The 15,473-nt window shown below is 40.4% G+C and overlaps 1 protein-coding gene across 1 annotated transcript; it reads right to left on the bottom strand.

Annotated features, from left to right (window-relative positions):
• Positions 1-2,109: 2,109 nt before the first annotated feature.
• Positions 2,110-15,473, bottom strand: meis3 (myeloid ecotropic viral integration site 3). Its single transcript, XM_042486739.1, has 13 exons — positions 15,198-15,473; positions 14,729-14,830; positions 10,153-10,292; positions 9,700-9,874; positions 9,559-9,609; positions 9,413-9,463; positions 8,809-8,958; positions 8,492-8,600; positions 7,840-7,985; positions 6,948-7,024; positions 5,998-6,056; positions 5,804-5,890; positions 2,110-3,157 (listed from the first exon to the last, which is right to left on the bottom strand). Exons 2-13 carry the CDS (start codon positions 14,738-14,740, stop codon positions 2,880-2,882), a joined length of 1,335 nt encoding a protein of 444 aa, XP_042342673.1. The 5' UTR covers positions 14,741-14,830; positions 15,198-15,473; the 3' UTR covers positions 2,110-2,879.

Raw genomic sequence — 15,473 nt, 5'->3', positions numbered from 1 at the left:
TCAGGACCCGGGTGCCAGGAAGAACAGCCATTTCCTGTCGACCTCTGTTTGAACTCTGGCCCCTGACCCCGCCCCATGCTTCAGGCCTGAATGGGGGCAGGGTGAGGGGGTATTCAGTGTTTGTTGTGAGTTTGGGGTGCTGTGGTGGATGTAGGGTAGCAAAGGGTGGAATTATGCATGGATGTTTGACAGCTAAATGGGTGTAGATCAGAAAAGAGATAAAGGTTATCAATAGGACGTGTAATTCCAGTTGTGAAGGATACAAAATGTAATGATTATTTAAGTTTTAAAGTGTTTGTATGTGGTGGAATTGGATATTAACCTAAATTTAAGGGATAAAAAAAGTAGAAAAGGAGAATGGGAGGTCTAAAAAAGATCTATATGAGCCATAATAGCTCTAGCTTGTGCCTGAAAAATCTTGCGAGATGACTAGTTTCCACTTGAGTGACGTTATGCAAAATCCGCCTACAGATTATCAGAGGAAGGGTCGGACTGACGTGATTTATGACTGGAAAAGAGGATGAAGATTACACTATTTGTCAAGTAAAGGTCCTGATAAAGTGGGTAGCTTTGATGGAGGTTTAACAGACGTGTTTGAACATGAACGAAGGAGTCAAAATATTCCCGAATGGTATGGATTATTGCAAATCAAGAACACCTGAACTGTTTGGGGCTGTTTTTTAATTATTTAATCATCTGTTTTTGACTTTGGCTGTGTTTGGAAGTTGTGAGCGAGGAAAGGAAGGGTCTTGAAATTCATTATGTGTCTTTCCACTACATATACCTCATTGAAAACGATGATTCATAGTTAGTGGTTGATTGCACATAATGGTAAAAGCTAGAGTCACGTGGATTGGTAAAAGTTACGGGCTGAAGTAACCAAGAAGCTCAAACAGTGATCATATGAAGGTGTTTGTCCACGGCTGCTGTGTTTCTGAAAAATGCATTTGTATTTTGGAAGACAATTGCTGCAAAATAAGTGCTTTGCTCATAAGAGGTCAATTCTGATTTGTTTTGTTGCTATTTTTGAAAACTGATTTATCCGGCTTTCTGACGAAATATGCCAACATGGTTGGTACCAATGGATGTGTTAAGGTAGTCTTTATTTTCACAAGATACCGCTACATTTGCACCAATTTTAAAAAATTTATGAGTCACAGCCTCTTTATGACAGTGATATGAAAGTCAAATTGTTTTCGAAAGTTTTCAACTGGTGAGCATGTTGCTGTGAATTTCCAGATTCTTTACGCTATCTAACCAGTTTCTCTATTTCCACTACAAAAAATGACTGTTGCTGCTGTCTTTACTTTAACCCTCTGAAACCTGAGCAAATTGGCTTGATTTCTTTCAAAAACCTGAAAAAAGCATGAGCGACAAAAGGAGAAATGACCCAAAACTTTGCAAGAAATTGGTAAAAAGTACAAGAAAATTACTTGAGAATTATAATTAAAAACAAAAAAAACACACACACAAACAAAAAACAAACAAAAAAGAAACTTGAAAAAACAGTAACCAAGAAATGAAATGAAAAATTAAACATGTAATTCTGATTATAATAAATATAGTTTTTTTTCCTAGCTTTTTTCTCTCTTCCCTTACCATTTTTCCCTGAGCTTTTTGAAAATAACTTTCTAAATCTACTAAGTACTTGTATTTGTGGATCATATCTTACTAAGTTGCTCATTGGCTTTATTTGCACAGATTTGCTCAGGGCTCAAAGGTTTAAATACTTGTGAAAGGTGTCTAAAAGCAGCACAAGAAAACTGATAATGCTCCAGGTTTTTAAGGGGTAAATCCATCAACTCCTGCAGCAGAACAACACCAACAACATGCACAAACAAATGACCAGTAATAATTCTTACAAAAAAACATTTTAATACTTTAACTGTATTTTCCATCATCATTCAGAAATGTTTCAGCAGTCCGAGCAGAGCGGAGAAGGAGCCGAATGTTTAAAGAGTCCTTTGGCTGCAGCTCCTCTCACACACACCGCTGTGACACAAAAAAATGTTCTAGAAATGCTTACAGAAGATTTGTGTCTGTGTGTGTTTGCGTGTATGTATGTGTGAATGGCTTTCGGTGTTTCGCGTTGCTGCTAAGTGTGTGTGTATGCTGTGTGTTTGCGTGTGTGTAGGAAAGATCCTAAGGTAACGGACACCTGTTGGCATCTTAAGGAGGTCAGTGGTACGAGAGCGAGGCAGACTGGAAGTCATTCATAGTGTTTAGCTTCATGCTGAGGAAGAGCACTAATATTTCAACAAGTTCACGTGAAGCTGCATCCGCCTGGAGTGGCACACATAAATATAAAAATAGAATAAGAAAAAAACTTAAGTAAAGTGTATGTGAAGGTGTGTGTGTGTGTGTGTGTGTGTGTGTGTGTGTGTATGTGTGTGTGAGAGAGAGACAGTCAACATGTGCAGGAAGACAGGGAGAGGTGAAGAAGGCATGTTCACAGGATCAAGTCCCATCCGGTAACGTCAGTGTGCTGTTGCAAAGTCTTGGGACAAATATTCATCTTATCTGATCGGCCGTCATCCTGTGGTTCAGCAGGCATGATGGGAAGTGTAGTTTAAAGCATGTGTCTCACCCACAGGACACAGTGGAGACATTTGGAGAGGAGGAAGCACTTCTACTCTGTAAGAGGTATGGCTTAAACCTGTGGGTCCAGACTGTGTGTGTGTGTGTGTGTGTGTGTAATGTTTATGTCTTTTCTCGTCTGTGTGTGTGAGAGCGAGTGGAACAGCTACATTGAGGTCAGTGTCTTTCAGTGGGGAATGTAAACTTTTGGAGCAATGTGTCTTTTTTCTATAAATAGTGTTCGGTATGCGTTATCACACATACACGCAGCACACACGCACACACACACACACACATATATCTCAGCGCACGCACTCACACACGCATTCATTCAGTAAATTTTCCCACACACACACACACACACTCCAGCTCCCCCCACAACTAGTGTGCATGTATGTCCAGTCCCTGGGCGAGGAGCGGCTCTGCGGGGTGTGCATGTGGCGGCGGGTGGAGCAGCATGGCGGGGTGGGGGTGTGGGCCTGGGTACGGGTGGAGGGAGGGTCCTGGGTGGGCAGGGTAGCCCGGTTGGGACAGTAGAGCGCTGGGGTAGTCACCTTGCAGAGAAGACATCCCCTGAGACCTGGGGTGGAGACACAGAGGACATGATTACATTTTCACTGTACGGTGTAATATTTTTTAGGATTTGGCTCCATTGAAATGGATAAAAAGCAAGAAGATTCAATGTACAGGATTTAAATGAAATTTGCAAACCAAAACATCCTCATTCACAGAATCTAAATCCTGTCGCTTTAGCCCCATAACATGCAGTTATCCGCCTTTGTTTTCAATAAGTAGCTTTCACTTTGTTTAAACTGTTTTTTAATTAATCTAATTCCACACTTACTGACAGTCATAATCATTTTATGCACATTTTCCGAACATTTTGACAAATATATGTGTTTGGCTGCACCGTATGAGTTTGTAATAGCTGACCCACTAACAGCCCGCTGCTTGTTTCTGATTCTGAAAACATTAATATCTTTAATTTACTTCTTGTCTTGTTATGTATTGAAAGCCTTGTCAGCCATTATGAAACGTTCCAGTCTGCTGTTGCGTTTTTTTGGTGGTCGGCTAATCTTTCCTTCAAATTTAAATCCCACAGATTGTTTCTTACCACACAATGTTTTCTTCTCCAGCATTAAGAATTTCACAGGACGAATAAGTTAGACATTAAAATTATGTTTAAATTAAAGGGAAAACATCGTAGGAGTTTTGGAAGGCTGCAGAAACCACCTTTAAAACTAAATAGGAGGTGACTCATTCATTACTTATGCCTATAAATATTTATATCCATAGTATTTAATGAAAAGGCACAGAAAGGATTAAACAAAAGTATAAATATTTATAACTTATTTTTTATTTAAAATACTTCACTCAGCTATGTCCCCTCAAGGCCATTTCTTTCTTTTTCTCTTTTTTTTGGCAAAGTACTCACTCGGCTCTTGACTGTGATCTACATTTAACCTGTCGTTAAGAGGATTTAGGCTGGTGATATATATATATATATATATATATATATATATATATATATATATATATATATATATATATATTTTTTTTTTTTTTTTTTTTGTCAACAAATCCTTTAAAAAAAAAAGGAAAAAAAGGTTTTATTATTTCCAGAAACAGCTGGCCACTATAGTTTTTAATAGGCATCACTCAAGCGGGAGGAAATAGTGCGTTTGTTGGGGACTATTTTCAGCATTTGGTGCTCTGGTGAGTGTGTAGGCAGCAGTACAGTGTACAGTATGTGAGATTGAGGCACTTTAATCTACAGTGTGTGTGTAATAAAGGAAAGTGTAACCCACTGCAACAGTAAAACTCACTGATGTGTTCTCAATAGTTTTTGACCAGCTTCCCTCAGAGTTTCACAATCTGTGTCCTGATTTCTTCAGACTTTTGTGAAGACTGGTTTAAGTGTATATGATTTATTTAAGTTGCCTTTATCAGTGGGTCTGTCTTTGTTTTCACCTGATCAGCTTATTGTAAAGGAGATTGTGTTTTCTTGTTTTTTGGGGGTATCAATTTACTGTGTTTTTCCACTCCTGTGTTCTTGTGCTGTCCCTTTCTTGCTTACACACCTGTCCTGCATCAGCCTCGTTAGTCCCAGTTTGCTCCTCACTTTCTCTCAGCTCCCTGACTTTTCTTCTCCCTCCTCTTCTCATCACTTTATTCCCCTCACCTGAGCTTCTCTACCCTTTTTCTCCACCTGCACTCAATCCCCTCATCAGTCTACTCTGCATTTAAGCCCTGATTTCCAGTTCAGTCTTGTTTTGACTATGTGATGTTCAGTTGCTGTTTCTACTGAGTAAGAAGTTTTGAGTTCTTGTTGACTGCTGTCTCCTGTGTTTGAGTCCACCTGCTCTGCATTACATAACACAGAGGAATAAGATTTGTCAGGCTTTGAGTAGCCTACACACACAAAATACTTCCCTGCTGAAAAAAAGCAAAAAACAAAAAAATAAAATCAACCCAGCAAAAAACCAGCTTGCACTGGTAGCTGGTTTTAGTTGATTTTAGCTGAGCAAAGAAGGTCTTAGATGGTCCTGACCCAGTTCTTGCTGGTCTTTGATGGCTTGACATGCATGCATATCTGTATGCATGCAACAAAAGACAGAAAACTGAACTTTATGCCCTTTGCTTTTCATGCTTCCCTCACGACACTGTTATTTTTACATACTCAAGGACACTGATTTGCTTTCAATACAGGAACTTCAATGGCTAAACCAGCTACAGTGACCATCACAAGCTGGTATGACCAGCAAAACCATTAAAATGTATGCAAAAAAATACCTGGTTAAAGAAGCTGGTCAACCAGCTTTACCACCTTAAGCTGGTTAATCTGTTTTGTTTTGGGGTTTTTTCAGCAGAATGTATTGCTTTTTTAAGGGATTTGTTGACAGTGAAAAAAATATATATCACCTGCTTATTTCTAGAGTGGGTGTTTTTTGCACTCTTTTCTGTCAGAATGTGAAAATGAGCAGTATTTCCCCACAACAGTGACACTCAGTTTGCGGCCTAGGGGGCCACAATAGGATGCTGGGTGGCCCATCGACCATTTTCTAATTTACAATGAAAATAAATTGATCTATTCTGGGATTTTATTTCTAAATTTTGATTGTAAATAAAGTGCCAGGGTGCATAAAGGAGCATCAAAATATAGTCGGTTTCATTTTGGTATCCAAGCAAGACAAGTTGAGTATCCCTGCCCTACAGGCTACTGTACCTGCTGTTCGGAGCCCAAGATGGGCCTGTCCGTCGAGCCCGTAGCCCCCAAGAGCTGCTCCTTCTGGGCTGTAGGGACCACCCTGACCTGTGAGACAACACACATCTTCAGACCCAAATAAACGACACACACACTCATATAAACAGAGTTGTTAAGTGAGGGAGCGACCAGTCGACTGACTTATAAACACCGACCTGAGCGATTTGACTGGTCAATCATCGGCTGAACTATTCTCCTCCTGGCGTTGATGAACCTGCACACGCGGCAGAGACATAAAAAAGAGTGTGTTCAGAGAGAGAGAGAGATGGACGAGGCTGTGCGTTAATGAAGAAAAAGGCTGACCGGGAGACTATTAACCTTTTCCATTTTACAGCCACTTAACCCTTTTAGAGGGCAGAGTAAATCAACGTTAGGGCAGAGCAGGTATTGATCGGCCTGTGATAATTGATTGATCTGCATTGATCGGGTCACAGTGTTTGTATGCTGCAGCTGCAGGGACAAATAAAAACATGTAAGTTATCAGATCGCGAAATCTATTGTTTATCATGTAACACACACTTAGTATTTTTGTTTTGGTTCTGTCTCAATAACTGAGAAACAGAAATTATGAAAGAACTAAATGGTCATAAATGTGGAAAAGTGCTGTGTGTGTGTGTGTGTTTGCCTGTTGAGAAACGTGTGCCTGGGGAGTAAAGAGGGAATTTTGGGGCAGTAAACCATCTGATTATTGGATATTGATTCGCTATTTTGTTTTATGAACATCGGGCAAGTGGATTTTACTGCACTGCAGCTTCAGAAAAAGATGCTTAGCAGGACATTTCTTCCTCTGTTACAAGCTCCTCTCTAATAAAGCAGATTACGATCTTATAGTCGGAAAATCTTGTAAAAGTGTGACCTTTCATTTAACTGACCTTTACTGACACAAAACATGCACAATAAGCAGGAGAAATTGTACTAAACAGAGTTGTAAAATATAGATTCTGTTCATTTCTGCACCAAAACTATCACGCCAATATGTTATTGACGTGGCAACAGCCATGCTGTTAAATTGAAAGTTAGCGCTTTACGTTTAAACATGACAGTTTAACTGATTATTGATAAACCACAGGGCTAGAATGAGTGTATTGATTGAGGATGCACTGACCAGTTGTTGACCTGTAAGATGGTCAGTCCTGTGTCCTGGGACAGCTGCTTCTTCTGTTCCTCAGACGGGTACGGGTGCTAGGAGAGGACACACAGAGCAAAGGTTAAAGGGGAACTGCACCAGTTTTTGAAATCAATACCTGTTAGTCATATAGTCGAAATGTATTAGTAAACATGAACAACTCTCTCAAAAAAGAAACTAGGGTGCTAAAATTCAAAATTTTTGTTGGCTATTAAATACATAAGGAAAGATGTTATAGATGACACCAAGAGCACCTAGGAGAATATACTGAATTTTTTTTTATGAATGTTTGTGCATCAACAAGAGAATAATCTTTAGGCTGCTAATGACATTATGTAACTTCAGCCTAAATCTACAAAGAAATAATGTGTGTGAGAGAGAAATCAGTGTGAATACTGATGACCTTCCATCTTCCATTCACATTTCTACTCTCTGCAAGCCCTCACTGTCTCACACACACACACACACACACACACACACAAACACACACACTGTAATAATTGGAGTGAAGCAACATTTGACCTGCCTCATTTAGTAGCTAATTATCTCACCAACAATTACTCACTCCAGTTCTATCACTTCCACAGTTATTCAATAGCGAGCATATTCACATAATCACTTAATCCCCTGATTTTTCATTTAATTTAATTGACCTCCATTACACACTCGGTTCCCCCTCTGTCTGTTCTTGTCAGTGACGTTTTGCCTCACACTAAATCCTCTCTCTCACTAATTAGTCTCTCATGTAGCGCTGTACACCATCTTTCTTTGTTTGTTGCAGCCCTGAAGGTTTTAATTATCATCCATATTCAATATTTTTCTGTGTGATAATTTAACTTTGATGTGATGAGAAGGTGACAAACGCGCTCACCGACAGGTGCTGGAAGAGCCACGCTCTCATGATGTTTGTGGCCACTTTGGGGAAGATCCCCCTCTTCTTGTTGTTCCTTCTGTCTCTGTCAGAATCGTCGTCGTCTCCAGTACTGGGTGAAGCTGCTCCTCCGTCCAGACCATCACCTGCAGGGATGCAAATATTATTTCTCAGGGAAGTTTGAGTGTCTGTCAGCTGATACAAGCTCTCAATTTTTGCAGTCAAAATTAATTTGACAAACTCAACAGTGTGTGATGTAGTTCATTTGAAAGAAAAAGTAGATGCTCACAACAAGGTCTGTGTATTATCTTAAGTAGCCAGGTCATAGTTTCTGGTAAGAGACATTGCTGTTGAGTTTTCCAAATGTGTTTTTTTTTTTGTTTGTTTGTTTGTTTTTGTTTGAGCACCACAAGTCGAGTGATATCTAGTTTGAATTTTGGAGAGAAGGCAGACATCTGTACGGCCAATATGTTCAATACTTGACAACTCACACCAAAACAATCTAGACTGAGGAAAATATGCACATTTGACTTGAGGTGAAATGTTACTTTAAGACAAAAAAAATCAAAAGGTTTGATTTGTGTTTAATACAGTCTTCTCTAACTCATACAGTATCTTCACTCTGTGTGTGTGTGCACGCGTGTGTGTGTACCTGTGTCGCTACAGTTGTCTGCCGTGCTGTGTGAAGGCAGGCCACAGGTGCCTGGCGTTCCCAGCGGAGTAGTCGCACATTCATCTGGCTCCCGTAACCATGATGCATTCTGCAGGGAGAGAGGAGACAGAGAGGAGATTGGAGGAGGAGTGATGGGAAGATGGAGAATTCCCAGCAGGTGGGAGAACAAGGAGTCATGAAACACACGGTCATTATTCAGACACGCAGTGGATGCAGCTGAATAGGAGGATGGTGGAGTCTCTCCCTCAGTGTTGCTTACGTTATCTGACATTCGGTGCTGCGGCAGCTTGACTCACCTGCTCTGACAGGCTGGTGCAAGATCCCGTGAAGTCCTCCATGTCAGACTTGGAGCCGCCCTCCCGGTCGTCCAGGATGAGGTCTGTGGGCATTTTGCCCTTTAGACAGGTGATGTAGCGATGGCAGAAGTTGTCGCACAGGTCATGCACCTTCGAAAACAGATTTACATTCATCATACTGTTAACACCACTTCCGAATCAGCACCTGTGTGTTGTGAACATAGAAACCTGAAACTTTCTTGTGCTGCTTTCAGACACCTTTTCAGAGCAAATTGGTATCTTTTTAAAAGAAAAAAGCTCAGGAAAAAATATATTTATAGCAAATTATCCTAATCTTGTAGTTAAAATGCTGTTACAGATTTATGATCTTTCTATCTTTATTTTTTCATTTATTTATTTTACTAATTTTCAAGTAATTTTCTAATACCTTTTTATTTATTTCTTGCTCATTTTTGTGTCATTTCTTATTTTGTTACTCAGAAATGAAAGAAATCAAACCAATTTGCTCAGGTTACAAGGGGTTAAAGGTTCACATTTCTTTAAGTCCCTCTAAAAGCAATATACACATTTCCATAAGTAATGTAACATAAGATCAACCACCAACCTTCTCTAACTCCAGTAAATGAAAGCGGAGAACCTGTATGGCCTGGATCATCTGTGGGGACGAGAATGTGGATTTCTTATTAACACATATCCCACTACGCACATGTAAAAAAGCAGGTTTTCGTGTGATTTTAGTGCGCATCGTACCAAGTTGTCAAGCTCAGGATTGGATGAAAATATGGGCTTCTCTGAACGTATCTGGGAAAGTAAATAAAAATGTAAAAATTTATCACAAAATGTAAAAACATCCTTTCCGTTCTGTGATAAGTTCACATGATTGTCGCTCACCTGCTTAGCAAATGCGGCGATGTCATCGTTGAAGGATTCAGAAGAGCAGACGTCGCTGTGATTGGTCATGCCGGGGAGGTGGGAGGTGGCTGAGAGGGAGGCGGAGTCTCGGGGGGAGCAGGTGGCGAGCTCGCACTTTTCAAACACTAAGGCCAGCAGTGGAAACAGTGGGTGACTGCACACACACACACACACACACACACACACACACACACACACATATATATACACAGTTAACATACTATACATAAACACAGTAACAGTTGACATAGTGTACACACGATACATTCACTTTATAGCACACACAGCTGTAAACACTTCACATGTATTTTCACGTACACAAATACATATGTGAATGTGCAAATGGAACTTAAACAACGAAGCCACTAACAGGCTGCATAAATCATTATTTACACCACATCTCAAGTTTCAAACACACACACACACGCTTACCCGTAGATTTGGTCTTTGTGGTGTTTGAGGGAGTCGGGGATGGTGGGTCCATAGTGTGGGGGAGGAAGCGGCCTGACATCGTCCCCGTAGCCCCCCACCGACATGCCCTCCGACCCTGAGTAGTGCACCAGCTCTTCATACTGAAACATAATTAGATGGAAATACAGAAAACATGAGACACATTCGACATCTGTGCCGATCTGACATCAAATCTGACTGTGATTGTGTTATGGAGCTGAGCTGTCGGGGGGCTTCAGTGAAGCAGCTTACTGGACTCAGTTCGAGATCTGCTGCCGTGCTTTTACATCTGCAGCAGTGCTTGTGCTGCCATTTAATAAAACTTAGAGTTATATGTTTGTGTTTTTGAGCAGCGAACATTTGTTTTGATTAATGATTAATGCCACATTTATTTTCTCGGTTCATCAATTGATCTCTAGTTGAAATATTAAGTTTGTGTTTTGTCCAACCAACAATCCATAACCAAAAGATACTCAAATTACTATCACAGAAAACTAAGAAAAACACAAAATAATCACATTTGGGATGCTGGAACCAGTTAATTTATTGTATTTTAGCTTTAAAAAAATGCTCCAGAGCCCAAGCTTACATATTCAACTTACTTATTTTGTCCAACCAACATTTCAAAGCCCAGACATACTCCATAGAAAACCAAGAAAAACTGTAATTATTCACATATCAGAGACTGGAACCAGTCAGTTTTTGGCAATTTTGCTTTACCAAAATTGTTGCTGATTAATTTTCTGTCAATCCACTGACACCAAATGTTTCAGCTTGCATGTGTATACATGCAATATGCCAAAAATAATCATATTGCAATTATTTATGACAGATTGCAGCTGCAATATGATTTGTAATTTTAGTGGAAATGGCAATTTTTGTTTTCATTTCCACGTACATAAATAATCTAATTTGCAGAAAAAATTTCAGCACACTGTCTAACTTGCAAAAGTAATGATTTTATTATGATGTTTCCAGTAACTAGACCTTTGGAGTATGATTTATAGGTCAAGTCATCTTTGTAGCGTCACACTGCTCCATATGTTAGTATGTTGTGACAGATTTTACCTTTAACAAAAAACTGCAGCTCCTGCGATTTGGATCTTGCACATGGTCATATTGTGATTTTGATCATATTTTGATTAATTGTGCAGCCCTTATGTATTTGTCAATAGTAAGTGTTGTACTGGGAAAATGCTTCAAACATTGCAAGCAAATAAACACGAATATCAACTAAACTCAGCAGCTAGAAAAGCACACAGACTTCATTTTATCAAATCAGTCTGTCCAATTTTTATAATCATACACTGTGGCATTACTCCAAGTGTGTGTGTCTGTATATCAGGGTAGTTTTGTGTACAGTACAATCCAGTTGTGTGTGTGTGTGTGTGCACATCTCCATTCCCTCAAAAGGAAAACTTTTTGTTTTCTCCTCACTCGAAGGATTTAATGCTTCTGAAAATGCTGCCACTCTCAGGATTATAAAACCCTTTCAAATGCACTTGGATAACCTCTCATACAAAAAGCAAGTTGAGATAAAACAGGCAGATTTTCTTAGTTCTTGAAAAGTCTGCTGTTTGGGGCTTAGAAGAAGAGCGGAGGAGGAGATCAGAAAACAGGGAGATGAGATCCATGGAGAAAGACGGTGAGCCTTTAGCTGCTAATATCGTCTCCTCCCTCCTCGGCTCAGACTAGACAGGAGCCGTGCTGAGACGTCCCTCACGACCGGCTGTGACAGCCTCACTGGGGCCCGCTCACACACTAACACAGTGAATCAGACACACATATGGCACGCTCACAGATGAAATCACACACAGATACAGCACAGAAACAACTTAACATCATGAATATACATGTGTGGCTCCCTGGTTTCCCCTTTACTGTCTCTGTGTTGCCGAGCTAATTTGTGCCTTGCTACAGCCTCTGTCTCTGAGGCGTCGTTGCTCAGGTCAGCAGATCTGCTTCTGTTCTCTTTCTGCTGGATTAAAGGGACTCCCGCCGCAGTCCCACAGGGGCCACAGGGATCACAGACGCACAGCACCTGCTAGGTGGCCTGGCCTGGACACCTTCACTTGTGTGTTATTTTAACCAAGCTATAAAAGTTATGATCTGCTTAGCCTATTTTTTTCTATTCCCCAGGCAGGACACCACAAGATGCTGTGATTTACTACGGAAGTGTGCGACTGCAAGCCTGATATTTGCTCTTTTTAGATTTGCAGTTAATTAAACTATATTTTATTTTAAAATATATATATATTTTATCACTACCATATCTCAGAAATGGCTCACAATGTCCAAAAGTGCTCAATTTATTTAAGTAGTGCAAATAATTTAGACACTTTTGGGCCAAAATCTTGGTCACTTATACTTACACAACAGTGAAACCCAACATGAAAGCAATTATTCTCATATATTGTATCTCTGGGAATTAAATAAAAGAGAAATTAAATTTCACGTGCATGCACTGCTCCTGCAAACCCCTTCACAAGACCCCTGGAGGTCCCCGGACCCCACTGTCCTAAATGGCTTATCAAATTGTTGTATTCCAGTCCCATATGGCCACCGGGATCACAGAAAGCACCTGCTCTGAGGCCCTGGTCCGGGACACCTTCTAGTTTTTATGGAGTCTGGCTATTAACACAATCACCGCTATCGGATTGCGCGTCTCTCTTTACGCACGGCTCCTATCGGGTTTCTGTGCGTCAAACGGATCAAAGCGCACAAGTCGAGATGACAAATTCCGCAAATTTTCCCTTTTTTTAAGTCACGGAGCTGGTAAACAGGCTTCAGAGGGCAGGACAACAAGTTTTAATTGTGTTTTTTCTAACGATGCAGAAAAGTTACTGCAGGCCTGACAGGCTGCTGCAGCTGGGAACACATGCAACGTTTGCAGGAATAACATCATTTAACTTTTTAGAAATGGATTTATGTGAGTCTGAAACATCAAACTCTGTAAATTCAAAGTTAAAAAATGAAGATGAAATTTAGGTCTCATATTTCAGAAGTTCTTAAAAGTCGAACTGAATTAAAAAACCTGCTGAACTATTAAAAAAGAAAGACGGACCTTTGTAAACGTCTGCATTTATATTAGTATAATGGTGATTGTCTAAAACCAGTGCGTCTTTTAAACATGACAAGCAAACTAACCCGAACTCGTTTTCTCAGTGCATCGCTTAAGGACAAGTTAAGATAAACGTGGATTTGCTTAGAATTTAGAAGTTTTTCTGCGCGTAAAACAACAGGACTGAACACAACAAAGTTGGGAAAAACTAAATGCAAATTATGTATTTAAATCTGCCAATGGTTTTCTTTTAAGTTAGATGTTTTTGTCTCTTGCATTTAAAGAAGAAAAAACAAACCAAACCAAAGTGGACCTTCCTACAATGCACCATAAAAAAATTAAAAAGTTTTAAAAGTTTCTCCCAGCATGTTTCCAGTAAACAGAAATCAGACCTACTTCATTAGTTAAAGTGCCACCCTAAAAGCTTTTTTTCATTATACAGAGCGTTATACTGTGCAGAATGGCAGATCTACAATATAAAGTCGATTGGCTCAGTGAAACATAACATGCATGCTTCTTTTTTTAACATTCAGTAATCAGTTTACATAATCTGCAGCTGCGCAAATGAACATTTTACACCTAGAAAGTACTTTATATAATTTAACAAACAGCAGAAAGCTGTTTGGTTTTGAATATCTTCATTTAAATTTAGTTTTTTAAGGTGTTGCTTCTCCTGTGTGTGTGTGTGTGTGTGTACTCCACAGTGTGTGTATAAGCTTCAGCACTGTCTTCCCTGCTCTGTTTTCATACAGCAGTGATTTTCTGTCTGCACACTGTACATCTCTAATTGCTCTCCTCCACTCTCCTGTCCATCAGCCACTGTCTGTTTCTGCATCTCCACACCATAACTGTGAATCACTGTAGCAAAACAACAAACAACAACAACAAAAAAACACTCACCCACTTACCAAGCTGCATCTCCTCTCCTCTGGTTTGACCCACACCACTCTAACCCTTATGTGCCATTATAACGCCTGACCGACTTACACAATAAATCCATATTATTCTAAGGGGAGGATGAGATGTGGAACCAAATCAACAGTTCTTCAGAAGCGTTTTGGGAAATTGCTGCTATCTTGCAACCTAAATTGAACTACATTTTATGAATTTGGGATTATTATGGTCCAAGTTGTCACTAATTGTGTCTTTGCAGCATCATTAAAATGCTTACAAATGCACGTTTTGTGACATATAGTGAACATTTTAAATAGTTTTTACAGTGCAAAAAAGGGCACGCTTTACTGTTGTTTTCCTCCTCAACATGAAGTCCATGCCAGCACAGTCCACTAGTCTGTTTCCAGTGGGCCTTGTGTTTTGTATGGCTGCACCCGACCACAGACCAAAAGCAAAGAGGATTCCCAAACATTAGCTCCTATATGGTGCTTTTCTACACCTCTTCTCTCTGATACTCTGATGATATAAGATCTGTTATCCATCATGCTTTTGGTCCTCACTATTCTCTTAAAAACAAAAAACAAAAAAAAAGAGCAGACCTACCCTCTTCTCCATGCGACTCGACAGCCAGTCCCACACCGGAGATGATGATGCGCTGCTCGGTTAGTCCAGAGAGCTTTGCCCCCTCACTCTGTCCCTGTAGTCCTGGAAATAAGAGTATTTTTTTAAAACATTAACACTGGGGATGTAAACGTGATAACACCATGCAAAAACCACTAATAAGGACAACAACACAAGGCTGTGGGTGGAAAACAGTGAGCTCCCTGTGTGTGTGTGCGTGTGTGTGTGCGTGTGTGTGTGTGTTTACTCCGAGCGCATCGCGTTTTATATTACATTAAGATGAGACTGGAGATTTTATTGATATCCTTGCTATTGTCGATGTGAGCTTAATGGTTTATAATACACTTAGCGGCAATAAACGCTATAATAAAGCTCGCAGCCTATTAAATGTCATTGGCTGATGATGTTAATATTAAAAAGGGCTCCAGTAAAATGGTGTAAAATGTCCCACCGAGACGTAAATATCCAGTCCTGCTCGGGCCGGTGGTAGTCCAGAAGCCCCGGTGAAAGGGGAGCAGCGGTCTCCTGCAGCGGCTCGCCTCCTCCTGGTGCGCCTCTCGCTCCGGCTCGCAGCCCGTCGGGATGCTCGGTGGCTGTGGAGGGCAGACAGAAAGCGTCCCTTCGCTTTTTGGCTCCTTGTGCTCGCTGTCCGCGCAGCATACGGCGACAGGCTGCAAAATGTCACGGCCGGGAGTGAGCGATGGTGTTTTCTGTTTCAGGAGGAGAG

This window comes from Plectropomus leopardus, chromosome 5, assembly GCF_008729295.1.
Source record: "Plectropomus leopardus isolate mb chromosome 5, YSFRI_Pleo_2.0, whole genome shotgun sequence".
Classification (NCBI taxonomy): Eukaryota; Metazoa; Chordata; class Actinopteri; order Perciformes; family Serranidae; genus Plectropomus; species Plectropomus leopardus.
This window is presented reverse-complemented; position numbering and strand designations above follow the sequence as displayed.